Source organism: Citrus clementina, unplaced genomic scaffold (genome assembly GCF_000493195.1).
Source record: "Citrus clementina cultivar Clemenules unplaced genomic scaffold, Citrus_clementina_v1.0 scaffold_4, whole genome shotgun sequence".
In the NCBI taxonomy this organism is placed as follows: Eukaryota; Viridiplantae; Streptophyta; class Magnoliopsida; order Sapindales; family Rutaceae; genus Citrus; species Citrus x clementina.
Window position 1 is genome coordinate 21980750 of NW_006262274.1, and position 26425 is coordinate 22007174.

Genomic DNA, 26425 nt, shown 5'->3' on the forward strand with positions numbered 1-26425 from the left:
ATAAAAAGCCTGAAGTTCTCTTCTTTAGCTTAAAGAGAAGAATGTGCGATAGATAAATTATCCATAAAGCAAAAGGCTCATGAAATGCGAGCCTTCTGCAAAAACTTTCAGAATTTATTTATTTCAATGACTTTGAGACACTGAAATTAAAGTATGAGATATCAAATACTTGTTAAATGAGTCCAAGTATATGCGCGACAGGGAGTGTTAAAACTTGAATACTAAATATTATTTAGGTCATTTCCCTTCAGTCAACTTAATCATTGTTAGGTAGCAGTGAGAGACCTCTGCTTTGATGGAGGTCGTCATCACTCATTGGTCTGTAGTCACCAATGAAGGCCCTTTCACGACTAAATGGAAGAAAAGTAGCTTTAAAAATGGTGGAAGGAGTATGTTCCCTCTACTTATCTCTTTACGAGTCCAACATGAATTACATGATATATGTCACACATTAATTAATAGAGAGATTGTTTTGTACATCTATTGTTTATACAACCAGTTATCAATAAAATTGATGTAAGACATTTTTTAGGATTTTAAATTAATATTTATTATTTTATTGCATCAATGGAATTTAGTCAAGTTTTAAACAGATTTTTTTAAAAATAATTTTATTTATTAGTTTTCGTTAATTAAAGAATGTATCTCATATCAATTTTTTCACCTATAAGTTCTTTAAGATCAAGAAGTGTAGACTTTCACTACCCCAATAATAATTAAAGAAGAAGAAGAAGAAGATGCTGACTGGATTACTATGTTTAGAGTGCTTTTATTTATTTTTTAAAATCAAAGACATAAAATATGAGCACCTTTGCAATAATTTCAGTTTATTTTATTTCTTGAAATATGTAACTCTTACAAATATTTTATCTTCAAAATTATTTAAACTATTGATTTGCTACATGTTTAATGAATTATTTTTTAAGATGTTATATATAAAAGATTATATGTTAAATAATGAGTGTGTCATATGAGTGTTTAAAGTAATTAAGTTGTATTGGCTCATAAATAAATTATACTTAATAGTAATTTAAATGATGGGTAGTTTTGTAAAAAAATATTTTATTAAAACAACAGTGTTAATTTTTAAAGTGTAAATAGCCGCATCCATTATTATTAAAAACAATCTATTATGGCCAATAAAACATAACTATTGTAAAAATATATATAACACACCCATTATTTAACAAATAATTCTCACGCCTTAAACTAAAAAAAAAATTATTTCCAACATATTAAACAATACTTATTTGAACAAGAAAAAAAATAATAGTTTGAACATTTTAACAAAAAAATTAATATTTTGAAAGATTTTAACTAGAACATTGTCACCCTTTTAGTTTTTCAAAAAAAAAATAAAAAAAACATGTTCATTTTTTCCTTTTTATTTAAAAATAAAAATATCTTAAACCTATTTGACTTGTTCTTCATCCTTCTTCCTTTTCTTGACATCACGTTCTCGATCAATTGTCTATTGTATTTTGGGTCCAATCACTTGGTTTATGCTTGCAAAAATCATTTTTGATTTCTTGGCTACGGTTTTCAGAATGAAGCAAATCTCTTTCAATTCAAACAAAGCTTGAAGTCAAGCCTACTCTGATTTCAAGTTAAGTTGCCACTTGACCTAAAGCTTAAGCTTGAAAGTAAGGGCCAAAGAATAGGGTTTAAGCTTGGCTTTAACGCTTCGTATATAAGTCTTGAAAAGAGAAAACTAACAAGTTGGCAATTATTCTTTTCTATTCTGATAATTAATTTATAGATAATATATTTTTGCAAAACAATCATAAGCAGCAGATTCAAATAATTTAAACGCCAACAAGCATTGTTTTCTTAAGCTATTGACAAGCTCATCTTCATAATAAATGCAGAAATGTCTGCAAGTATGGGTAATGCAGTTAGAGTAGTAGACTCGTTTTACATTTTATTCATAGACTACAAACATTTTCAAGAGGCGCTTACATTTTTCACATACTACAATTCCTTCTCGTGATCCCTCAGCATAATGTAGAACATTAGGATGACTGCAGGGTTCTGAAGAAACAGCTAGTCCAAGTGCATTTCTAATTGCACCAACTAAACCACGCCTTGCCACATTTCCACCCCAATCTGGAAACAGGTTCAAGCATTCCATGAGCTGCATTCCTTGAAGCCTCACAATATCTGGTGGCCACCCTTTTCCAAATACAGCCCAACCATTGTCACTGTCTTCTGTATTCAGCAATGCTGACACCTCTCTGAGAGTATGATCTGTGTCTGCCACTTTTCCTAGTCGGAGTTTTGATTTTCTTATACTCTCCAACCGATACCAGAAGAATTGTATTTCTGTAAAGGAGAGTAAAGTAGTATGCATTTCTTGATTGATGGTAGCTAAAACATTTCTCACTTGCTCACTTGGGTTCTTGACACCAACAAACACCATATCAACTTGCAAGCCGAGCCTTCTAATTTCCATCATTTTAGCATTGAATTCTATTATCCAGTCCTTGTTTTCGCTTCCATAGAGGCAAATATTTCTGCCTTCTTCAACCTGACATCAATGGAATGCAGTGAGTAGAATAACAATATTCTATCATCTGTTAAAGAGATGGGATACACTTCTTTTAGTGTTCAAGTTGGACAATTTCTTTTTTCAATCATAGGGTCAGCGGTCTTACCCATTTGTTTAAAAGGGGATGGATTTCATCAATCATAAGTGGCAACGTCCAGTCCTCCTCTTGCCAAAGCTCAATTTCTCTAGTAACCGAAAATGGATAACCTCTAGCACCCCATATTAGTACCATATCAAGTGCATTTGAATTAGTAACCATTCCTTGTGAGTCCAACACTACCATGATAGGCTCTTCCTTGAAGTTCCACTCTTGTTTTATCAAGTTTACCACAGCTGAGTTCAGTAACTGTGGTTGTCGAACTGAATACCATGGCAAAGAGCACGAGAACAACTCGAAGTTTCTCTCTTCAACATCAATCCACGTTTCCGAAGAAGAAATGGGAACCCACACAATTTTATAACTTTCCTCTAGGTTCTTGTTGTGGGGATGATCATATGTTTGGTGAACCAACAAGAATAGTTTCTCCAAAGGAAGAAGCTCTGGCTTTGAAACCAAAAGTATAACCACCTTGTCTTTCAATTCAGACACGCCTAGCTGTGAATAATGGACCCAAACAAAAATTTTAATTAAATTAATGCAAAAATTTTAATAGTTACAAGAGGCCTATAGATGTAGCCCTTTTTTTTTTTTTTTTAAAGTAGTATTCCAATTAATTCAAATAAAAATGATACTGTTCTTGAGTCTAAAAGAGTGTTATGATTAGAACTACGCAATACTTTTGTACGGAGAGTATCGTCATAGCTCTTTAATATTTTTCTTTTCTTGAGAAATGAAATAATGGTTCAAGAACGAACAAAGTGGGACAGAGAAATTACCTTTGCTTGTGTGGAACAATCCTTAAGTGGGAAGTCATTCTTCAAAGCAAATAAAACATGAAGAACCTCTTGGTTGTCTATTTGGGACTCCTTTAAAAGGTCTACAAGCTTCTGATGCAACTTCGTCTCTATTCATTTTTCATTAAAAAAATAATTTATAGCTGTGCAAACTTATTGATTAATTAAAAATAAACTTCGCAAATCACTCAGAAGATCGTATAAACAGTAACCTGTTTGTTGACGACATGCGTCCACTTGTCGCCTGAGGTGACTGCAAATGCTGCTTAACCTACTTACAAAACTTGAGAGCTCCCATGCTGCAATTGCATTTGAATTTGGATTCCTGCATACATCTCCATTCTGATTAGTTAAATTGTTTGCAGTTATTATTATTATTTTGTTGGAACATGAATAAAATTGATTAGACCATCAAACATCAACTGATTTGTCGAATGCTCAGTAACTTGACAGAATTTCATGATGGAAATTAAAAAAAAAATCACAAAATATTAGGACTCATTGGAGGGAAAGAACATGCACTTGCTCTGATTTCATGGCTATCAGGTCATTGATATGAGAAGAGCAATTCAAGGAGCTTCTTATGACCCAGTAAGCTGCTATGAAGATGTGGGACTTTGTAGTGGAAATCATCTCTTTATCCATCATTAAATGTGCAATCGGTAGTCCTTCAAATTCGATGATACATTTTGTCACCTCAACCATTGCCTTAACCAGCAAGCTTAAGGCCTTAAATCGAGGCTTCAGCATGCTTACATTGCAAGGCAATTGCTTGAGCATGGCAACTGAAACCGCCAAGAGGTTTCGAGGATATAGCTGCATTATAAGCCAGAATTCACCATAGCTGGTTGCAAATGCTGCAAGTACTAAAACCACTTTTGCATCCCACCTATAATTTCCTACCAAATCAAACACGATCATGGTCCTTGTGTGTAAATCCCCTTCTCCAGAACACTTGCAGAGTATCTGCTATTACAAAAAATATATCAAACTGTACTTTTGTAACTGTTTGAAGGGGGAAGCAGAGAAGGAGAGAGGAATGACCTCGCGTGCAATTTTACAGATGGTGTGCCCCAATGGTTCTTGTGATCCAACAACTTCAATATTGCTTGCATTATTCATGGCAAAGGCATCACCATGTTCATCAGAAACCTGAAAAATGTACATGAAGCGAACTACAAAATAAGTAATGTATCAGTGGAGAGGCCTACGGAAAATCTGAAAGTTTACTTGATAAATTCGAAAAAAATAAAGAAGGAACACATCAAAGACTGACTGCCTATTAGGATTTTTCACATATGTAAGTGTATTAGAGACATGATTAGTACTCTGTTGCATTACATTATGAAAGACACAGAATTTACAACCTTTTCAATTCTTGCAGTCTTAGACTATGCACATCTTTGAATTTTTACAAGAAAAAGAACAAGTAACATTGTAGGTGTGAGCATAAACTTACAGGCACTTCTGATGCCGTAGCATAACACATGATATTCTCCATCGCACGAAGCACCTGCTCAGAATCAAGGCGACGACCGTCAGGGTCATGGCTTAGAAAGAGTTCCTTTATTAGAACATCATCTTGCATAGATGATATGGAATGGGGCCGCAGGTGTTGAGCTGGAAGTGAGTTCATGGCCAATCGGATGGAGAACCAACAGCAGAGCTGTACATTAGTTGGGATGTTATATGAGCTTGTTACCAAACTGTGATATTTATCATACATTGATGGAATGATGCATAAGCCTACTTTGCTTGCCATGGCAAAAAAAAATTTATACGGTCGCATCTGATTCATTTTGTTTCAGTGTATGCTTTTACCTGTTTATTCTGTAGCCTTTTACTATTTAATTCCAAAACACAAAAAGAACATGTTCTATGACTTTTTAACTGTAGACCAGAATCAAATTTAAAGCCCTTCTCTTTTGCGCTTTTTCATAAACAGGCAATTGAGTACAAAATGAAACCAGCATATGAAATAACTATATATTTCTTAAATCCCATAAATTTTCTTGGTGACATGCACTTCTTTTAGAATATGCGTTTTCTTAGGCAGGTGATCAAAATGTTCATATCTGCACTGAATCAGCCACTTAAAGAACCCTGCAATATAATCAGGTCAATCTCTAAATTCTAATCTTTGAAAGTAAAAAGAAAAACAAGGAATAAAAGAAAAAGATAAAGAGGTGTTCTATATTCATCTTATAGTTTCTTATTCAAGCGGGTCATAAAGAAAAAGAGGCCTGACAAAAAGAGAATGAGATGCACATAAAATTTTGAAATCAGTTGCAGAACTGGTAAACCAACTCGCTCATATGCACACTGTATTGCAAGATCTAGCCCTTTCCTTCGTCATTCTTACATTTGCTTGGTTTACTATGTTGTGTGCTCTCGATTAGTTCAAAGGCGCTTGGGGTTCCTAATTTCAACCATGGAAATTTTTTTTCTTGATATTCTAACATTTTCTTTTGACTAAAAGAAGAATCCTTGATAAATGAAACCCCAGCAACTGCAGGCTACACATTGCTTACTTCTTAGATTTTATTACGAGCTTAAAGTGTGTGGCTTAATTATATGTTCGAGTAATGTTAACAGAGAAAAGATTTCGCTAGATGGTGATAGATTTTCTTTAAGAAATTTTTTTTCTATTGTCTAAACTTAAGCCTTTTGCTTTTTCCAGAATTGATTATTGAAATTGGGTCGCAGAGGTTCAGTTATAAAAAAAAAATAATAAATAAATAAATAAGTAAATTGTAAAGGGTAGTGATAAAAATGATAGAAAATTCAAGTTGAACTGCATTGAATTGGATAACAATTGAGCAACCGAAATGAATATAGTTCGAATGTGGGAAGCTGATCATCGGTTTCAGGCTGAAGTACTTTTTTCAGCAATTCTTTTGATCCTCATTAATCAAAAGCCAAGTTGGCAGTTGAGATGATTAATCACAAGTAGTTGGGAAACCATTGAGTGGAGAGATATTAATTAATTGACTTGCTAATTGATCCTCTCTTTCGGTAGTGTCCACTGGCTCTAGCCTCTAATACCTCAAATTTACTATTTTACAATAGTTTTATCAGGATGAACTTACTACAATAGAAGACATTAGCAAAAGTAGAGTATTTTGGTCATCATTCCTATAAGCGGCATAATTATCTCCAAAAACAACATCATTAATCATAAATGAGGTATCTGAGGTCACTATAAGTGAAGCGTCAGTGTATGGGTTTAGCTGATAATTTTTAATTTATCAATTCTTGTTTTCATCTTTGTAGAGGAAACCTTGGTTGATAACAGTTTATTTAGATAAAGTGCAAAAGATATTCCCTTTCACACAAGGGTCAAAGAAGCTGGTGATATTATTAATACCTTCACCAGCTTTAATTAAATGGCTAAATAGTAAAAAGTGGACATTGAGCCATCATTATTCACTTATTCACAAACCATTAATCTCTTCTTACGTGCTTAAAGACCCAGACTAATTAACATCAGTTGTCATCTAAAGCATAGAGAATGGCAATGACAAGAAAGCTTTTGTTTTTGGTCTCAGATTGGTTTTATGCACACATATGTTTATGGGACATAGCTGCAGCTGCCTCAGGATTATTCATTTTAAGTTGCATTTGCCAAAAGCTCACAAACAGAGGTCCTATGTTATGGCCGGTGCTGGGGGTCCTACCGTCCATGTTTCTTCATCTCAACAACATGTATGACTGGGCCACAGAAGCTTTGATCAAAACCGGGGGAACGTTTTACTACAGGGGAGTATGGATGGGAGGGGCCTACGGAATCTTGACAGCTGATCCTTCCAACATTGAGTACATGGTTAAAACAAATTTCAGCAACTTCCCCAAAGGAAAAAACTACAGAGAGAGGTTTCAGGACTTGCTTGGAGACGGTATATTCAATGCTGATAGTGAAACATGGAAGGAACAAAGGCAGATAGCTAAATCTCATATGCATTCAAGCCGGTTTATGGAGCACTCTCTCCAGACTATGCAAGATTTGGTTCAACAGAAGCTGTTAAGACTAACCGAAAAGCTGGTTAAATCAGGAGATAGATTTGATCTTCAGGAAGTGCTTCTTCGTTTTACGTTGGACAGTATTTGCACTGCTGCCCTTGGGGTTGATCCTGGATGCTTGGCAATAGACTTACCAGAAGTTCCCTTCGCAAAAGCTTTTGAAGAAGCCACAGAACTCAGTTTGTTCAGATTCTTGTTGCCACCTTTTATATGGAAGCCCATGAAGCTTTTTGGACTAGGATATGAGAGAAGGCTCAAGATAGCCATTCAAATTGTACAAGATTTTGCGGACAAGATTGTCTCAGACAGGAGGAATAAACGAAAAAGGCTTGGTAGCTTGACCGATCAATCTGATCTTCTGTCAAGGCTTATGGACACCGAGGAGAAGAACGGACATTTACCGGACAAGTACTACAGAGATTTTAGCGTAAGCTTTATTCTAGCAGGGAGAGACACAACTTCTGTAGCATTGACATGGTTTTTCTGGCTGCTGCACAAGAATCTTGAAGTTGAAACCAAAATTCGCGTCGAGATCAATGAAATTTTGTCTCACAAAAAGGGTATCATCCAACTTCAAGACAATGTAATCTTCACGGCCGAAGAGTTAAAGAAAATGGTGTATCTCCACGCAGCATTATCAGAATCCCTGAGGCTTTACCCATCAGTTCCAATTGAAATGAAACAAGTTGAAGAAGATGACGCGTTCCCTGATGGTACCATGGTCAAAAAGGGAGCTAGAGTTTTGTACTGCACTTACTCGATGGCTCGAATGGAGTCCATTTGGGGTAAAGATTGCTTGGAGTTCAAGCCAGAGAGGTGGATTAAAGATGGGCAGTTTGTGAGTGAGAATCAATTCAAATATGCTGTGTTCAATGCCGGTCCAAGGTTGTGCTTAGGCAAGAAGTTTGCATACATGCAGATGAAAATGGTAGCTGCTTCAATTCTGTTGAGGTATTCAGTTAAGGTAGATGAAGATCATAATGTTGTTCCAAAGGTGACTACAACACTCTACGTGAAGAATGGGTTGATGGTGACTCTAAAGCCTAGATTGGATTTGGACAGAGAAGTAGTCATGTAAAATCCTAGAGATATGATAGATAATAAAAAAATAAAAAAATCCCATTTGCATGGCATTATGCATGTCAGGTCTCCATTGATGAACTTTATGCAAATTCATCATGTTTGCGGTACTAATACAATGTGTAATTATAACTCTTTCTTCTTTTCTTCTTCAACTCAGACTCCGAGTTATATTGATGGGACTATCTAATTTCCACCTTTCAGTGGTGGGTTATTGTGACCTCAAGTATAAAAAAATTATGCTTTTTTTTTAAATAAAAAATAAAACTGACCTTTAAATTACACTCTTTTATATTTTATATTTGACCATCATTAGATGTTATTAACTATAAAATAACTCCGTATCTTTTACAAATTTAACCTTTAAAATAATTTTTATATACTTGACTCCTATTAGTTTTTATTTACAATAAAAATAACCCCCAAAATTAAAGATTCTGATTCTGCTACAACATCATGGGTGCCTTTGGTATTGTTTTGCAGCAACAATATTTCGTTTTTTTGCAAAAGTTGTAATAAAAAAATTATCATTTTCAAATGTTCGAGTTTGGATGAGTCCCTCTAGCTTTAATTATTATAACAAAAGATGTTGGTCTCTCATATCAAAAGAATAATGGTTTTTTTTTTTAATGGTCACACATGCTTTATACACACACATATAAGTCTATATATATAATTCCAAAATAAGTTATTTTATTAAAATGATCCATATGTATTAGATTTTTTAAATGAATAACCAAACACAGTACTAAATACGTTTTTAGTTTCATTAAAAAGTGATCATTTTTATATAATATTATTTCTATTTCTGATTTTTGAAGGGCCAACTTGAAAATTTTATACTTTTGAGAGTTATTCCATAATTTAAAATTTACAGGAGGAAATAACAGCAAAAAACAAAAAAAAAACTATAAATACAATTGCCGAATTATAAATAAATAGTAAAATTCAATTTAAACAAATAAGTTCCCAAGTTTCTTATGCTCCAAGTCTCAGTGTTCATAAGCTTCAACTCGTTTTAGTTCTCAATCATATTTTCATTTTCAAACGATCTGTCAGCCAATTTCGTTCCAATTTTTGTAAGTATTATTGCGCTTGTTCTTTATTCATTTATCATGGCTTGTGAATTTTTTATGTTTCGTTTGTTGGTTGCCCGTAAAGCAAAGGGAAAAAAAAAAGGAATAGAAAAGAAATCAAATCAAAATTAAGTTGCTGTTAAACCAGTAGCTGAATCTTAGTTGAGTCAGTTGGATTTTATGTTTAAAATCTCTTGTGAATCCTATAATTGTTTGGACTGATCAATGAAAAATATTTGGTTTGGCTTCCGATTTTCTCTTTCGATTCTTATTGTTTCCCGGTAACCAAACGAAAGTATTAATTCGCTTTGTTAGGGTTCGTTTCTGCAAATTAGGCTTTTAGTTTTTTCCATAGATTGCTTTAGTTAGAATGTATGTTTCTATGAATTTGAACCGGCTGATTTTGTTGATAAGGCTTCTGGTAATTCAGATTAGACTCATGCTTAATCGATTGATAGACCTCTGTGGAACTAATTGGCTAGCCCTTGAATTTGACATTTGATTTTATTAATTATTTATGATTTTAATACTTTGAGCTGAACTCTGGTTATTTGGGTGTGGTAATGTGGGTCTTTATGAAGTCGTTTTGTTGTCTTGAATTAGGCTTTGTGAGATATTCAGATATGGATAATGCAAACATAGGAATTCCTCCAAAAGGTGGGTTCAGTTTTGACTTGTGCAGAAGGAATGATATGCTTTCAAAGAAAGGCATTGTGCCGCCTCCATCTTATCGAAAGACTGGGACAACTATAGTTGGTCTAATCTTTCAGGTAAATTATGATATTTAGAACTATTATTTTGTTTGTTTTCTGTTGTTTCATTTTGACATGTTGGAAAATTTTCAATTATATAAGGAGACATGCACTTGCATTTTTATTTCTTTAGGATTCATGTTCGTAGAATGATCTTTTGCTGTTGGGCATTAACCTATCACAGGAAACCAGCTTAATTGAGGACATCACACTTGAGTTAACCTCAATAATCTGGAGCTGATCATGGTTCATTTGATATTCTTGCTTTCTAATATACATGATTAGCTTGCTAGTCAGTAACGTTACCTTCTGATTAAGGAACAAAAGCAAACCTGACTAATGCAACTTTCGCTCTTATATTTGAGAATGGGATAACTGAATTTCACACCAGAATTCTGAATAGTTTAAGTGTTCTTAGTCCAGATATGACTTCCATTTGGAAGTAGCTGCCACCATTGCTTTGCTGTGGTTGAATTCAGTAAGTTGTGACTTGTCAATTCATCAGTGTCCTTAAATCTTTTATTAGTTCAAAGTTAGCTTTTAAAATAACTGGCAGGTGGCTCCGTGTCCGGAACTGCACCTTTTGGGTGAATGTCACTTTTTTGGTGGTTGTAAATTTGTAGAGCTCTATTTATGGTTCAATTTTTCCTTTTTCCGAAATTGTATTCAGAATGGAGTCATCCTTGGAGCAGATACAAGAGCAACTGCTGGATCCATTGTCTGTGATAAGAATTGTGAGAAAATACATTATATGGCTCCTAATATTTACTGTTGTGGAGCTGGAACTGCTGCTGACACCGAAGCAGTAACAGGTACTTTCTATTTCTATTCTTAATGTCCAGAACAGTTATAAAGGCAAATAAGTCTCATGCAGTTCTTGTGTTCTCTGCTGCTTATCGAATATATTGCATCTGGAATTCAGTGGTGTCTATCACTCATTTATTTTCTCTTTATCATGCTTCTCTGCAGACATGGTTAGTTCGCAGCTCCAGCTTCATCGATATCATACCGGTCGAGAATCAAGGGTTGTGACAGCTCTTACTCTTCTGAAGTCGCATCTGTTCAAGTAAGTCGATAGTTTGAGGCTGCTGTAATTGGCATCATTTTGTAAGAAAATAATAATCAAATAAGGCCTGACTGGTTAATTGTCCTGTTGTCAAGGTACCAAGGTCACGTGCAAGCTGCTTTGGTTCTTGGGGGAGTTGATGCCACTGGACCACATTTGCACACCGTAAGTTTTTGTTCTATGTATGAGAATCTGACCTGTCATGTTCTGTTGCTTTCGCTAATAATTTTTACTATTGATTTATTGTATTGCACAGATCTATCCTCATGGATCAACAGACACACTTCCATTTGCTACTATGGGTTCTGGTTCACTTGCGGCAATGGCTGTTTTTGAGTCGAAGTACCGTGAAGGCCTGACTGTAAGTGGTGTGCTGTATAATTGGATAGTAATTACACTGCAAGAATGAAATAGCTTTGGTTCCTAAATTCAATTGCTGAGATCTGTTAATGCAGATGTTGCATTGATATTTTGATGAATGACTTTGTGGGTGTTTGTGCAGAAGGAAGAAGGAATAAGTTTGGTGTGTGAGGCTATCTGCTCTGGCATATTTAATGATTTGGGAAGTGGAAGCAATGTTGATATATGTGTGATAACAAAGGTATTGGAGAAGAGTTCTTTGTTATATATGAATTTTTCTTTTTTCTTTATGACTTACTCTTTTTTTCTTACTTGTTTCAGTCATGGTAATTTTTATTTATGATTCTGGGTTGTTTAGGGAGATAAAGAGTACTTGAGAAACCATCAGTTGCCTAATCCACGCACTTATATCAGTTCAAAGGGATATTCATTTCCTAAGAAGACTGGTTAGTGACTTAATCCCCTGCATTTTGATTTGAGTTGCCTAGTCAACTCAAATCAACAGTAATCTTTTTGGTGGTTCGTTATATTTTGTTCCCTTATGAACGGTCTGGCATATTTGATCTGTGGGTTCTTAGTCTTACTGTTGCATATTTGATGGGCTATCAATATGAAGAATAGAGGGGACATGCATTACAAAACTCTTTCCAACTTGATTCTGTCGTGAGTAGACATCCCAACATTTTATCCCAAATGATGCAGCAGGTGATGTATCATTCATCAAGAGGTTGATTATTTTTCACAAGTTCAAATTGAATCAATTACATTATCTCACCATCCCCTTGATGAATGTCACATCATTTGGAATTAAATTTTGAAAAGTCTAGTACTACTCATATTAAAAAGGAACTTTGAATTTTATCCCTTGGCTGACCCAAAAAAAAAAAAATTTCCTACCAAGTTACCAACTGATCCGTTTTTCTGAAACTGATGACAGAAGAGGACTACACTTAGTGCATTTGTAACATTAATTATCGACTTTTGACAATAATTGCCACTAAGATCTGAATTAAAAATTGGTTGTGGGCTGCCGCTAGACCTATTTCTTGGAATTAATTAAGTGATTATACTTTTGCTTTGTTATTACATTGGGCTTACTCTGGCCGTATAGAGCTGGGTTAGGATTTGTTGTTAGTGAAGGCCAGGCCACGAGTTTAATCAGTCGCAAGGAAGGCCCTGCTCATGCTTAGTCCTTCATAATAAAGAAGCATTTTGCCTGCTAACTGATATATCCCTAGTTTAATTATGACAGTCTGATAATTCTATGCTTGTTGCAGAGGTACTACTTGCAAAGATTACACCATTGGAAAACCAAGTCGAAGTCATTGAAGTAGGAGATTCAATGGAAGAATAAGTGCATAAGTGCTTTCCGTTGCATGAACTACCTTTTGTACACTGCTTGTGCCTTATGTTTAGACATGCGCTTTAGGTTCAAGCCATGGAAGAAACTCAACTCATTTCAGCTGTCATTTTTTGGAATGAACTTTTAGAATTTCATATGATATCTGTATTATTTGAACTAGTACAGGTATTTATTTTAATTATTGAAAATGAATACATGTGAAGGCAGCTGACACAGCCCACCCCCAAATTTTTTTTAAAGGAAAAAAAAAAAGAAAAAAAGTACTTCAGTCTCTTCTTGTTAGGCACGGACCTCTTAATGTTGTAGAATTATATCCTGAAAGATTTTGTGGCATGCTCAATGGTCTCTAGTCTCTGCCTTCTGGGGTCAGTGACTGATTTATTCAATTGCAAAGACTTTGCATATGCTCTTAACTAGTGAATGTTTTGCAGAATGATCTATCATAATACAGGAGCGAGCTATCCTGCATTTTCAATTGTAAGTACATTGTCTATTTGTTGCATTGTTAGCTTCATTCAGAACAAGCCAAAAAATTTCCATATGAAATCCTTTCCAGGTAAATCCAGTATTGGATTGAACTGAAAGAATGATTTTGTCGTGGTTGAACTTCTTGTGCTGTCGACGAGTTTGAACCATTGGCTTGCAGGGTCGCATGTCTTATCTCTACTCAAGCATTTACAAGTATTTGTAACAATTGTATTGCTGGAGTCTACATCCAGGCAAACAGTCGTGCCATTGTCTGCCTTCGATGACAAGTGCATCTTTGAATCTGATATAATTTCCCAGGTTGAACCACAATCCGTACAAATAATACCAAGTTTTGCTGGTTTTCCAACGTGCTTAGCTTGTAAGCAGAAATATGCCCCTTTCAGTGAAATAGTCTTGTGGGGTGTATAGCTCCAAGCTTCAGATTCTGTGCAAGGACCCAACGTCAAGGGATCGAGGAATGATTTTCTTTGGACACAGAGCCCAGTTGCTGGATGATAAATAACTTTATGCAGGCCAGTTTCAAAAACACCAGGCCCTGCGTGTCAAAAACAGTTCATGCTTTATGACTCGTAATGCTGTTTCTCTTAACAAAGTAAAACATTTGAAAGGACTTAAAAGAGTACCTCGAAAAGGAGATTGAAGAGATGATATCCTCTCTAAAAAGCTTGAATTCCTGATGTCACACCAGTTCCAGTCGAACAACCCATAATATTCATTCAACCCAATAACCCCTTCTCTTAAGTAATAACTCCCAACAAGCGTCCACAACGCCCAATCCCAGTCAAGTTCAGCCGCAACACCAAAGAAGCAATTCAAGTATCTATTGTCATTCACATTGTTTCCCCTCAAATCCGCCCCAAACTCACTCACAAACAATGGCCACCCCTGTTCCAACAAGAATCCAGATAATCTCATCACGTTATCCACCACTCTGCCACACACTTGATTTGGGTTACCATCCACCCACGCCTGCCCATCTGTGAAACCATACCAATGAGCCTCGAATACTAATTTCCCAGTGAACGTGAGGTTCACTGCTTGATTTCGAACGAACGAGAGGTCTTTGTCGAAATTTAAGCCTGAAAGAATAACAAGAACTTCTGGATTTGCAGCGTGCACAGCTTCAGCTCCTAACTGCATGTATCTAACTCAGTTCACGAGCAAATCCCGAATTAGACTGTGCTGTTATTATTATTATTATTATTATTATTTTTTCCCTAATCGATTCTACAAAATCAATTTAATTGTTACTAGTATAAATATGCAACGAATCTACTACCTGTACCAATCCTTAACGTTCTGTTTGGGACCTCTCAGCTCATTCCTTAGGCTCATGCCGACCACGTTCCTAACACCATTAAAAATGGTTGCCATTTTCGTTAGGCCCTTGATCCAGAGATCTGGGTTGAAGTACTGGTCACCGAAGAATCCATTGCCGTCAGAGTTACTGCAACACCAACCTGGCTTGCTGATGTGGTTGTCAAGTATGACCATCACATTGTTGTTCCCAAGGCTTGCCACCACTGCCTGAAATTAGATTAATTCCTAAAACAAATTATTATTATTATTATTATTATTATTATTATTATTATTATTATTAAGATAAGGTTATTACTACATCCGAATATTAATTACGCCAATAAAGTGTTTTGTTATGGCAACGTTAACACACACTATACACATGTCTGGCAATTAATCCATATGGTTGGAGTTGTTGATACTTGATATTCTCAGAGTACACGTTAGCATGGAAGCAGCCAAGCCGATGCTAACTAGATAAATAAAAAGGAGAATAAAACTTTATCCTTGTCACCATCAATTCATCAAACTCATCATTGCTTTCGTCACAAACGTCTTTTGGCTACTTTTATCCATCTCTCAAGTATGAACTATTCAAACGATAGTTTCCAAGTATAAAAGAGATCTTTCTTTCCGAAATAAATTTGTTTAATGTGTAGACATTTTATTGGTAACTTTAAGAGGCTAAATTCAACGTTGACCAACCAAACCCGTAGAAAATAGAAATGTTTCGTTTTTACTGGCTACCATGCTTTGTGGGCCCCCTCTCTTTACGTCAAGAGAAAAGAAAAACGGGAGATTGCCACGTCCTTATATAACATTAATTTACCATTATACCCTTTAGTTTCCTAGAATTATGGGAAAATAAAGTCGTTCCAAGTCATAGCCTATACAAATCAGCTACTTTTTATTTTGTTAAAGTTTTGATGCCAGACGTGTCACAAAGGGGAAAGTGATCAAAGTAAAATACTTATGATTTTTCGCTTGCTAATGTATTTATCAGCTGATCATCAGTAGGTATGGTAGATGGGGTTACCTGGAAGGCTTTAATGAGAGGAAGGTCGACGATGGAGGGGTTGTTGGATTGTATGCCACCGATGGCTTCAAGCAAACCAAGTTTCTGAAACGACTGGCGAACAGTGAGGGATGCCAAAGAGTCATTGGTGGCCAAGTAAAGAGGCCAAGTGAGCCTAACGCAATTGAATCCCATGTCCACTATTCGCTTTGATAGCATATCCATGGGCTGCTTGCTAAGTCCCTCTGCAACGACGGGTTCAAGATGTGACACCCAATTCACGCATGCTAACTTCACTCGATGCCCGTTTTCGTCGACGATCCATCTTGAGTTTGTGGAGAGAGGGAGTCCAATTGCTGGCTTTGCTTGTTGTATGATGATGATGATTGGGAAGATGATCAGTAAGAGAAGAAGAGGATGACTAGTGAGGAAGGAAAATGAAATGAACCTCCCCATGTTGGTTTTTTTTCTTTCCTTCTTTCTTTCTTTCTTTTGGGGTGTCGTCTGTGGACATGGAGAGAGATAGAACTCTCTAACCCTATTTATATGCATATAAGATGAGACAAGATGTTTTCTTTATTAAATTCTACCATTCCTTTCGTAAACCTCCTATATTTACTTTTAATCCAAGTCTGGGGAAGTTTTTAAATTGGAATATTATGAAATAGGCACTTGATTTATTTTGGAATATTAAATCACCACAAAGATTTTTTTACATCTAATCATCTATATTTTCCCACCTAAAGTGTTCATTGTTATTATTCTACCACTAAAATATTAATATTATTAAAAGAATTACCGAAATTATAAGGGTATTTAAGAAATTTTAATGTATAAAGCCAAAATGATATCGTTTCATAAAAGAGTAGACCTATTTGAACCCACTAAATTCCTCTCCATCCCCATTTAAAAATTTAGAATATCAAAATTACCATCCACTAATATATTTCTCTCTCTTATTTACAATTATATATACTCTTTATACTCTCGCGTTCTATAAACTAAACACTCAATTTCATTTTTTTAATTCATTTTTTTTATTTTTCTTAGTATATCATGATCTCTATTTTATGTTTTCTATCTATGAGATTGTTTTTCTTGATATCTATTACCTTTTGTGTTTGAAAAAAATCAATTTCTTAATATTTGTTAACTTTCATAGCTGATAAAAATTTGTTGATATTCATTTTTAAATGATAAATTTGTTCCTTTTAGTTGGTAATATTAATTATTTATAGGTAAAAGCATATATTTGAATGGAATTGATGAGAATATGTGAAATTGAGAAGAGAATGAAAAGAATGAGTTAATTAAATATTTTTTTCAAAAATTATTTAGATAATAAAATTATTAATGAAAAAGAAGACGTAGAGAGGAGATTGATGAGTTCAAATAAGCTCACAGTCTATAAATTTCATAATAAACAAAAAAATGGTGGTCTTGCCACCATTAAACAATTACAGTTAGCCAACAATTCTGATAAAAAGAAAAAAAAATAAAACAAAAATAAAAAGCTAGCTAACAGCTCCTTAGAGCTTTATCTATTCAATGTTCACAAAACCCACTATCTTCAGTAACAAAATCATCAATTTTACCAAATCTTTTGCTATAACGTGTGATAACTTAAGGGTGCGTTTAGGATTGAGGTTGGACATCTGTAATTTAAAAGTTACAGCACTAAAGTGTTTGGTAAACGCTAGCTGTTGTAGTTTATAAGGTATGTTGATATGACTTTTCACTTGTATAATGAAAAATATATTATATTTTTAATAATTTTATCAAAATTATTATTTAAAATTTATATTTACTATATATTATTAATTTTTGTTTGATAGTTATAACGTTTTTTTTCCCGCAGCAACTGTAGTTTAAAAGGTACAACACCTCAATTCTAAACGAGACCTAAGTCCAAACATGAAACGACTCCTTCATATGAAGTGGTGAATACTTGATGTGAATAAATTGAGCTCAGTTGTAGGGTAATTAAGTCTTAGATTTTGAAGTTATGATTCTTTCATGTAGGGCAATATCAAGCCAATAATCTTTCTCCAAATCAAATCTAAAGATCACAAGCTTCACAGCTCGTGTTCACAAGCTTCAAGGGTAAAATAGAGTTTTGACACATTATGTTTGCTATTTTGTTAATTTGAACGTTTTAGTGCTAAAATGATAATACGTAAAAATTTAGGTGGAAAAATATGGTTGTTAGAAAATCTCAATGGTGAAGTGATATATCAAAATAAATCAAGTGAGTATTTGATAATATCTCTTTTAATTTTTTTTATATGAATAATAAGTAACTCCATATGGTATCAAGGTGCAAAATTGATTTGGGAATACGGATAATTATATGTTAGGTTCAACTTTGTAAGTGATTGCCCCTCAAGCAATAGCTTGGTTGTCACCAACCCTTGGATCGAAATTGAATTGTAAATATTAGTAAACTAATTGTAATTAGAAAAAAAAAATTGTAAATGGTTTAATTAGGATGAAATTTGTTTTTGTGTTTCTTTATTATAAATATTTAATTTAAGAGATTCATTTGATTTGAATACATTTTGGTTGGTGGTCTTGGCTGGCTGTTTTTGGAAAAAGTAACCATTTGGTAAAGAAAATGAGAATCTTGGAGATAATTAAGGAGATGAGAGTGGCATCAAACTAATCCCTTGTCATCATCCAAATAAAATATTCATAAGAACCCACATCTTATGACATTAAGCATAACTTTTATCAACGGTAAAAAAGAAAAAGAAAAAGAAAAAGAAATAGACATCACAATTGAATATGATAACTACCCAGTAGATAATGTTCCAAGAGAAAGAGAAAAGCTAGCACTAAGCATAAAAGCTATACAGCTAATTTGAGAGTTGCAATGGGATTAATCTTAAAATCCATGCATTAACCAATAATCAATTTCTCTTGTAAAGGTAGGTAATAAGTGTTGGTAAACTAGAAATGGTAATTTTGTGATGGAAATACTCCAAGTAATAGATATGATGGATGACACGCAGTTGTAAGAATAAAATAAAACAGAATTCAAGGAAAAGGGAAAACAAGAATGCCAAGCTTTAGCGATTTCATCAGCTAAGCCTCTTACTTGAGGGGAAAGAAATAACGTCAGCTTCAGCTTTGGAGTTGATGGTTTTGGGAGACTTACAAGGCAATGTTCGCATGATCGCTTGTGTCATTGGCTATGCTTGTTAACTTGTTTTTGAATTTCACTTCTTCATTTTTTTCTTTCCCTTCTGAACTTACGCTTGCTTTCTAAGAGCATTCTCAAAAGCCTTCGTTAACTTGACTATTTAAATATTTATTTGTTTACTTATATAGTAAAAAGAAAAATAAAAAAAATATGTTATTTTTTAAAAAAAATTTAAATAAAAATAAATTAATATTATTTTAATTAAATAAATATTTTTTAAAAAATAAATAAGAATTAAAGTATTTTTCTCACTCTCTTTAATAAAAAATAATAAAATATAAATTAAAGATGGAGAAAACAATGAATCTTCGTAATATTACCTACACCAGTTGCATTGGCATCTGGTTTTTACTAATTTGGTTTCAGGAGACCACCACTTCACTTCTTTTCTAATTGGATTGGAGTCTGGAGAAGATTCTGGTGCGTGCAAATAATAATCGTACATGGACACTTTCGTATCACCTCCTTTCATATCATGCATCATAACTTCATAAGAGTAATGAATCTTCATAATATGGACCGAGCAAGCAACATAAATTTGTTACGTTCCTCCTTTGATATGGAAGAAGATAAATTGTGGACTGGGCAGAAGGAACTGTTACTGTTACAACCTTAGCAGATTGGTCAACTTAGATTGACTCATCAATCAAAAAAGTGAAAGGTAAATGGTGGGGAAAAAGATAAAGAGTTAAATTCACAAAAAAAGAAAAGAAAAGAAAAATTCGTTCTTTCTTATCGCTTTCTGAAATTCCCAAACTTGAAAAGATCATAGGCTTGCTTTGTCTTCCTCATCTCTGTTGGTTTTGTTTCGTTATAAGCTCTAGCTGAAGTTATAATTACAGAAATTTATTTGAAAGTTCTAAATTTTCAGGCTTGGGCTGATAAATTTTCTTCACAACAAACATAGCAGCATTACAGCTGTCAACAAAGATATGCTTAGACTGTAGTGAAGAGAGGTTTCTCAGAAGCTATAAGGGGCATTATAGTACTTTCCTTGTCAACTAGCAGTCAAGGAAAAAACAGTAACCGACGGCACGGGGCTTTCACTAATAAGTAATAAACGCATCTTCATCATCTATCTGCAGGCATGCCCAACCTTCAGGGGAGGAAGCTAAAGAAAAAGGATTCCGTCTGCGGAGGGTTAACGCTATAGCCTCGGAGGAATACATATTTATAAACCAATTATCCTCCTCCTTGGCGAATCTGCGATTGCCAGTAATTTCTCCACATGTATGTAGTTCTCTCCTCAGGGCGCATTCTGGATTTCCTCCTCCTGTATTTTTTTTTTAAATTTATTTCATTATTTATATGTCTTAATTAATGTGGTTTACATATGTACAGGGGAGCTATTAAATTGGAGCTTCGATGTCCTCAAAAAGTAGATGGAATCGCAATTGATCCTGAACCTGATTGGAGTTTCGATGCTCTTTTATCCGAACTTAATTCACTCGAAACTAGGCTTAATGCCTCCTCAAAGCCTGTGCCTTTCACCAAAACAAAATCCCGGTAATGCATCTTCATTATCTCTTTTTGTTACTATAATTTCTTTTCTTTTTTTTTTTTTTTTGGTTATGTTGGTGTGCATGTTTCAAGAGTTTCTTTTGTTTCTGTAATATGTTGTTTTAGAGAAATTTCAACTGGGAAAAGTGTTGAGAGCAATGCGAGGGCATTTGTCATTCGCGTATCGGATGATGAGTTGGAGAATGATAATGAACGCAAGGGTGAGGAGGTTCACAATGGAAGTTTGGTGGCAGTGAAACGATTCACTTGTGATGCACTTTATTTGAGGTATGTTTTCCTTTCTGGACCTGTAAATTTGTGTTCCCTTTTCAACAATATAGTTGCGCTTCCAATCTCCTATTGTCGTGGCAAGTTAATGTTTGTTTCTTCGAATGATACAAAATGTATTGAGGGTTTACTTTTATCTTGCAGTGAGAGTGATGATTCTGATGACGACGTAGCACTTGGAGGTGAATCATTTTTAATGGATGAAGTGGGGTTAGCGGATGGTGCTTTGGTTGAGTTAACCCATCAGCACCAGCTTGGAGTTAAGGTTTGTACTTTGTAATATTATCTTATGTTATTTAAGCGGTGGCCTATGTGATTAAGTGCTTATAATTTCACACTATTTTTCATTTTTCCCCCGGTTTTGGGTGATTATATCTGTGACTTTTTATTACTTTTCGGTTGTCAGTAGAGAATTGAGAATTCTTTGATTTATTTGTTTGTTAACAATGGCTTGTTTAACAGGAGGAGATTAGGAACCTGATTTCGACATTAGAGACACAGTTAATCAGTGAAAATGAACAGTCAACCTCTGCACTTGCCCAAGTTGAGAAATTTAGAGACATGAGAAGGGAAATGGATAGAAAAATTGATACTGTATATCAGCGGAAAATGTAAGATCATATTTTCTGTTTTTCAATGCAGTGTGTTTCTTTCCAAAACAAGGTTAAATTTGCTGAAATCCAAGTTTCTTCAATCATGTTTCTTGCTAAATCATTCTTTTCTGTTTAAAGTTTTAGCAGCAGAACATTAACTCTGTTATAATATGTATTTATACTTATATGTACAGTTTGTGATCTGTTGCTTCTGAACTCTAATTAAAACTAGGTATTCAATGTGAGAAATTTTTAGAACAGTAGTTTCTTTTGCCTTAGTTTGCATATGAGATTGTTTCCTTAAAGATCTGTTTTGTTTGGTTCTTCTAAGATAGTTGGGGATGTCTGTAAATAGTACTACTTCCTGAGTCTATAATTCCAAGTGAGATTGGATATTTTAAGACATCATAATTTATCAAATGGTGTAATTGCATCAGAAGCTGCAAATTTATTTCTGTTGATTGAATCAATTTTGCAGGTTTAACTTCATTTTTAAGTTTTTGCTTTGAAATACCAATGCATCCACCTTCCTGCTTTTTAGGATTTAATTTGTTGAATTTCATTTCAAATTTTTGCTCTGTGGTGTGTTTTAATATAGATAAGGTTTAATGTCTGATATGCCTTGAGAGTATCTTGTATTATTATTCTCTGGGATAATTTAGGATCATTAAAATCCTGGAAATTGACCTTTTTTATTTTTTTATTCTCTAAAAATCACTAGTGCAGAAGCACTAGATAATCATTTGACTGCTGTCCAGCGGGACCATGAACTCAAATCGCAAATAGAGGAAAGGAAAATAAGAAGTGATGCAGCTTATGAAGAAGCCAAGAGAAAGGAAAGGGCTCTTCAAGAAGAAAAACTACGTCAAGAAAAAGTTAAAGCAGAGGCAGAGGTTTGTTTTTTACATTACTATGTGTGTAACCTATAGCTATAGTATTTCTGTGCCTGCAGTGTTCATGTTTATTCCTAATAGTTTCATTCTGGTATATCAAAGATTAACATTATCTGTAGTTTAATGCTGATATTATTTAAGTGTTAGCTAGAATCAGTATAAATATAATTTTTCCAGATGCAGGCTAAACTTAGAGCTGAGGAAGCAAAAAGAGCTGCTTTAGAAGCTGAGAAGCGAGCAGCAAAAGAAGCGGCAGAAAGGGAAGCTGCTGAAAACTCTAAAAGGATTACTGCTGGAGTGTCTCAAGATGGAGCTTGTGGACATCAACCGGATGACAGTTCAGTAATTGCTGGTGCTCAATCTAGGGGATCTAGATCTGATGGAACAAAGAAACTACAATCAGCTGGTATTTATTTTTTAATCAGTTACAGTAAACACCTTTTATAATCATGAATTGACTTTCTTTTTTCTTCTTAAAAGTTTCAGAGTCCAATGACAGTTTAACATGTTCAATTAAAAATGCTTTGTCTGAGTGGACATTTTCCTTGTTTATAATCTAAGATTTTTCCTCATCTGATGTTGGTAGCACAGTCAGAGCTACTGAAAGTGCTTTAAACATAGAGCAAAAACGACTACAGAAGCTTAAAGAGTTGGATGAGGAAAACCAGTCATTGAAATTAAGCTCCAATGAGGTATTTCTACCTCAAGACATGCTGAGTTCTGTCAGCTCTAAATTGTTTCGGCTTTCTGAATCAAATTTAATTTGTATGCTATTGCAAATTTTTAAATTCCTAAATTGAACATCTCAATATTTCATTTCCTTAATCTTTTGTCTTGAAATTGTAATATATTTTCCTTAATTCTCTTTCGGCATTTTCATGGGATACACACTGCATTCTGTATAATGTGCTTTCCTTCTTGGTTAGGATTTCAGTGGCTATGAAAAGGATATTTCCAGGCTGATAAGACAAATTAGGGGGCTGAAAGACAATGTCAGGTAAGATAGATGACTTCATTTAGCTTATCGCTTTATCATATGTGGAACCTTTTCTATGTAACAAAAGCTTCAGTATCAGTATTTGACAATGTATTGAATTACATGAATTTCAAACATTTCAAGCTGCTACATGATAACTTGAACATTATCATTTTAATTTGGCTTTAGCATGATTTTGTATGCTTACGTTTCTTAGATTTCGCATTGTCTTATTCTGACAATGGAAGCGTACAACTGAAACATCTGAATCATTTTGTTCTAAATACTTCCATTTTGGTTGGAATTCTCAGACATCATAAATTTAGTATTTCTGGGTTTTTTTTTAAAATTTAAATTTATTTACTTCTTGCAGGACAAAAGCAAGTGAACTTGTTAAGATTTTAAACAATCCTCTTTGTCCTCAATCCATCAGCCTTGCAACTTTTTCCAAGAAGGTAATAGCCCAGAATCATCCATCATTCTAATCTATCATTTTATTTATTTTACATAATTATTGAGGCCAGAATCATGGAGCCCATCATCAATGTTAACAGTCTTTTCATTTCCTGTGCATTTTTTGGAAGCCAAATGGAACCTGCCTCGAGAAGCTCTTAAGATAATCATTTCTCCAATTCTTAATTATATTTAGCGACTAATGCATTCCTATTGCAATTATCATGCCATTATGAGAGGTTCTACTTGCAAATTTAGTTACAGAACATGATAAGTGAACTTGAAAGACATTCTAACATCATTCCTCATTCTAATACTACAGGTTGTCTCCCGTTGTGAAACCCCTGATGATAATGTCGCTATGTCATGTGGCTATGTAATTGTTTTGGTTGCATCACAGGTATTGTATATCTGGTTTACTGACTTTCGTATAAAGTAAACATATAAATTCTCTTCATTTTATTTTTCTCTCTGGATACAGCCGTCACAAGTATATGAAATTCATCATAGATTACACCTTTTCTAAACGCTTTTAGCGTGCCTTCAATTTCTAAATTACATTCTAGATTTAATTGGAGGCCAAATAATGTTCAACAATAAGACAATAATTTTGCTAATAGTTAAACTAAACCCAAGCTCATCACCTTACCCAGGCGGCTGAAAGAATCAAGCCCTCTGGTTTGTAAAATTTTTAAGAGCTTTGAGGAAAAGTACATGTGAATGAAAACACAAACATTACTTTGCCCATCCATACTCCCATCAAACCTTATACCACCCAAGTTGGATCCCTTGCCGTCGAGCGTCAAGTAAGATTTGTACTGATAGCCCTGGAACAGGTTGTGTCAAAACTTTTTTAAGTGAACTAGGATGGATGGTAATTAATCTAGGCCAGCCAAGGCAGAATAGGCAACAGACGTTACAATGTTTCAGAGTTTATTTGCTCATTATGAAGAATTATTTCTGAACTGTTGACTGGATAATTATCTGAGTCTCTTTATATTTGTGAATCAGGTCCCACAGGTGATGGATATTCTTCTTGGAGAGTTCCATAGAGCTTGCATCTACACGGTCCCAAAGCATATAGTATACTCAGAGGTGACCCAGTTTTAAGCTCACTCAAGCCTTCTTTTGATTATGTTTCATGACATAATGATTATGTTTTCCAGTATGCTCTGAGGACACATCGTTCTAACCATTTTGTTAAAAATTTTCATCTGGAACAAAATGCATTGAGGTTATTTACTGGTTACCCATAATTGACCGACCCTTTGAAAATAATATGTCGTGCCAGGGGCACTGACAGAGGAGAAGGATCCGGGGGGGGGGAGCAAAACCCTTTCATTTTTGAAAAAGGGTGAACCACACCTCTACCCACCCACCACAACCCAACCAACCACCACTCTTCTTCTCTTTTTCTTTCTCTCTATTAATTCCTAACCTTTCCAAACTTTGTTCCTGGATTTCTGGAATAAAGTCATAGATTTTCTTGTGATTTTTGCTGCTGCCAACATACTGATTCTAATTAATGTTTTACTAGTTCAGGCTGCATTTGAATCAGAAGAGGCTTACTACAAAACTATTGGATACCGTGAGGAAGACGGAAAGATAGAGTCTCTTGAGAATTATTTGAGCCGATTAAAATCTTACATGAGATTATATGCAGCTCTTATTCAGGTTTGTTGCTCCTAGACTTCATCATATTCATCATACTCATGTGCTTTGCTATTTTGGATGACCATTATAAATACTCTTAAGTCTGCTGTATAGTGAGTCAATTAGTGAGTTATAGCTACTCCCAAGTCTTATTTAGTCAAACAACAGTGCATGACCAAGAATGCTTGTTTCGGCAGACAGAAATTCCGGGTGTCCAGAATGCACATGGCCTGAAAGAAGGTTGGGCATGGCTTGCAAGGTTCTTAAATGCCTTGCCTGCCAACATATACACTGCTGTTGCGTTGATTGCATTTCTGCAAGTAAGTTGCTGTAGATATTTGATGAAATTTTATAAATGATTTTTTTTAAAAGACCAAGGAGTTTAAAAGACGAGTGCATATTCCGCAGTTGGCAGGCTTTGCTCTCTTCAAAAAATACAAATCTCAATTCAGGAAGATATTGGACAATATCTATGACAACTTCCTGAATGCACTCAAAGCACGAGAAGACTCAAAGTTGAATCTAGTCATTGCTGAGATTCAATATTACATAGAAGATAAAAAATTCCTTGAAGAACCCGAAGGGAGAACTCTGCAGGCTCCTCCGCTATCAAGTACCTTGGTGCCCGAAGCTGATTACCAAGAATATGGTAGGTATCATCAGTATCAAGAATATGGATATCAATACCATTGACAAGTGAACTATGTTGTATATCTTTTACCCAGGTTGAGAGAATTCTCAAAGAAAGCCCTTGCCCACCGTTGTATCATTGTATACTCAATTTTTAATATTAATTGATAAAGATTTGCTCTTATTTTTTTGTTATGGCTTCCGTATTGCAGCTTTGCTTTACCAGAATTCGATTAACGTTATTAATCAAGGACCATTTATAATGTTGCTATGAT

At 34.6% G+C, this 26425-nt stretch overlaps 5 protein-coding genes across 9 annotated transcripts; 3 read left to right on the top strand and 2 right to left on the bottom strand.

Annotated features, from left to right (window-relative positions):
- Positions 1-1921: 1921 nt before the first annotated feature.
- Positions 1922-5168, bottom strand: LOC18045020 (protein SIEVE ELEMENT OCCLUSION C). Its single transcript, XM_006438139.2, has 7 exons — positions 4902-5168; positions 4487-4594; positions 3969-4408; positions 3655-3767; positions 3425-3552; positions 2655-3143; positions 1922-2527 (listed from the first exon to the last, which is right to left on the bottom strand). The coding sequence occupies exons 1-7, from the start codon at positions 5166-5168 to the stop codon at positions 1922-1924; spliced, it is 2151 nt and encodes a 716-aa protein (XP_006438202.2).
- Positions 5169-6953: 1785 nt separating this feature from the next.
- Positions 6954-8540, top strand: LOC18045021 (cytochrome P450 86B1). Its single transcript, XM_006438140.1, has one exon. It carries the CDS (start codon positions 6954-6956, stop codon positions 8538-8540), a length of 1587 nt encoding a protein of 528 aa, XP_006438203.1.
- Positions 8541-9499: 959 nt separating this feature from the next.
- LOC18045133 (proteasome subunit beta type-7-A) lies at positions 9500-13495 on the top strand. 3 transcript variants are annotated; one of them, XM_006438141.2, is made up of 9 exons: positions 9500-9621; positions 10222-10388; positions 11041-11182; positions 11340-11436; positions 11532-11601; positions 11693-11797; positions 11939-12037; positions 12155-12242; positions 13074-13495. In XM_006438141.2, the coding sequence occupies exons 2-9, from the start codon at positions 10242-10244 to the stop codon at positions 13148-13150; spliced, it is 825 nt and encodes a 274-aa protein (XP_006438204.1). In that variant the 5' UTR covers positions 9500-9621; positions 10222-10241; the 3' UTR covers positions 13151-13495. The 3 variants fall into 3 exon arrangements, with proteins under 3 accessions (XP_006438204.1, XP_024041374.1, XP_024041375.1); XM_024185606.1 differs by lacking the exon at positions 13074-13495 and adding an exon at positions 12413-12431; XM_024185607.1 differs by lacking the exon at positions 12155-12242.
- A 102-nt stretch (positions 13496-13597) lies between these two features.
- Positions 13598-16507, bottom strand: LOC18045134. The gene is made up of 4 exons (XM_006438142.2): positions 15984-16507; positions 14928-15175; positions 14272-14792; positions 13598-14183 (listed from the first exon to the last, which is right to left on the bottom strand). The coding sequence occupies exons 1-4, from the start codon at positions 16416-16418 to the stop codon at positions 13675-13677; spliced, it is 1713 nt and encodes a 570-aa protein (XP_006438205.1). The 5' UTR covers positions 16419-16507; the 3' UTR covers positions 13598-13674.
- Positions 16508-19545: 3038 nt separating this feature from the next.
- Positions 19546-26345, top strand: LOC18045135 (protein GLE1). 3 transcript variants are annotated; one of them, XM_024185602.1, is made up of 16 exons: positions 19548-19825; positions 20036-20394; positions 20506-20670; positions 20791-20952; positions 21097-21217; positions 21415-21563; positions 22267-22438; positions 22622-22844; positions 23030-23130; positions 23365-23435; positions 23788-23869; positions 24190-24267; positions 24879-24962; positions 25410-25541; positions 25718-25840; positions 25929-26345. In XM_024185602.1, coding segments are annotated over exons 2-16 (1950 nt in total). In that variant the 5' UTR covers positions 19548-19825; positions 20036-20392; the 3' UTR covers positions 26214-26345. The 3 variants fall into 3 exon arrangements, with proteins under 3 accessions (XP_024041371.1, XP_024041370.1, XP_024041369.1); XM_024185601.1 differs by having other exon boundaries at positions 19549-19825; positions 22616-22844; XM_024185603.1 differs by lacking the exon at positions 25929-26345 and having other exon boundaries at positions 19546-19825; positions 22616-22844; positions 25722-25835.
- The last annotated feature ends 80 nt before the right edge of the window (positions 26346-26425 follow it).

What these genes read in the sequence shown, in the direction of transcription:
- LOC18045020 (XM_006438139.2), bottom strand. Translation starts at nt 5,168, where the DNA reads ATGTATGATAAATATCACAGTTTGGTAACAAGCTCATATAACATCCCA. An exon ending in CTGATAGCCATGAAATCAGA is followed by an intron (nt 3,768 to 3,968) that starts GCAAGTGCATGT and finishes AGATGTATGCAG; the next exon opens with GAATCCAAATTCAAATGCAA. An exon ending in ATTGTTCCACACAAGCAAAG is followed by an intron (nt 3,144 to 3,424) that starts GTAATTTCTCTG and finishes CATTATTCACAG; the next exon opens with CTAGGCGTGTCTGAATTGAA.
- LOC18045021 (XM_006438140.1), top strand. Translation starts at nt 6,954, where the DNA reads ATGGCAATGACAAGAAAGCTTTTGTTTTTGGTCTCAGATTGGTTTTAT.
- LOC18045134 (XM_006438142.2), bottom strand. Translation starts at nt 16,418, where the DNA reads ATGGGGAGGTTCATTTCATTTTCCTTCCTCACTAGTCATCCTCTTCTT. An exon ending in CTCTCATTAAAGCCTTCCAG is followed by an intron (nt 15,176 to 15,983) that starts GTAACCCCATCT and finishes ATCTAATTTCAG; the next exon opens with GCAGTGGTGGCAAGCCTTGG. An exon ending in TCTTCAATCTCCTTTTCGAG is followed by an intron (nt 14,184 to 14,271) that starts GTACTCTTTTAA and finishes TTTGACACGCAG; the next exon opens with GGCCTGGTGTTTTTGAAACT.
- LOC18045135 (XM_024185601.1), top strand. An exon ending in ACTGTATATCAGCGGAAAAT is followed by an intron (nt 21,564 to 22,266) that starts GTAAGATCATAT and finishes AAAAATCACTAG; the next exon opens with TGCAGAAGCACTAGATAATC. An exon ending in TTGTTTTGGTTGCATCACAG is followed by an intron (nt 24,268 to 24,878) that starts GTATTGTATATC and finishes TTTGTGAATCAG; the next exon opens with GTCCCACAGGTGATGGATAT.
- LOC18045133 (XM_006438141.2), top strand. Translation starts at nt 10,242, where the DNA reads ATGGATAATGCAAACATAGGAATTCCTCCAAAAGGTGGGTTCAGTTTT. An exon ending in TAGTTGGTCTAATCTTTCAG is followed by an intron (nt 10,389 to 11,040) that starts GTAAATTATGAT and finishes AATTGTATTCAG; the next exon opens with AATGGAGTCATCCTTGGAGC. An exon ending in TTCATTTCCTAAGAAGACTG is followed by an intron (nt 12,243 to 13,073) that starts GTTAGTGACTTA and finishes TGCTTGTTGCAG; the next exon opens with AGGTACTACTTGCAAAGATT.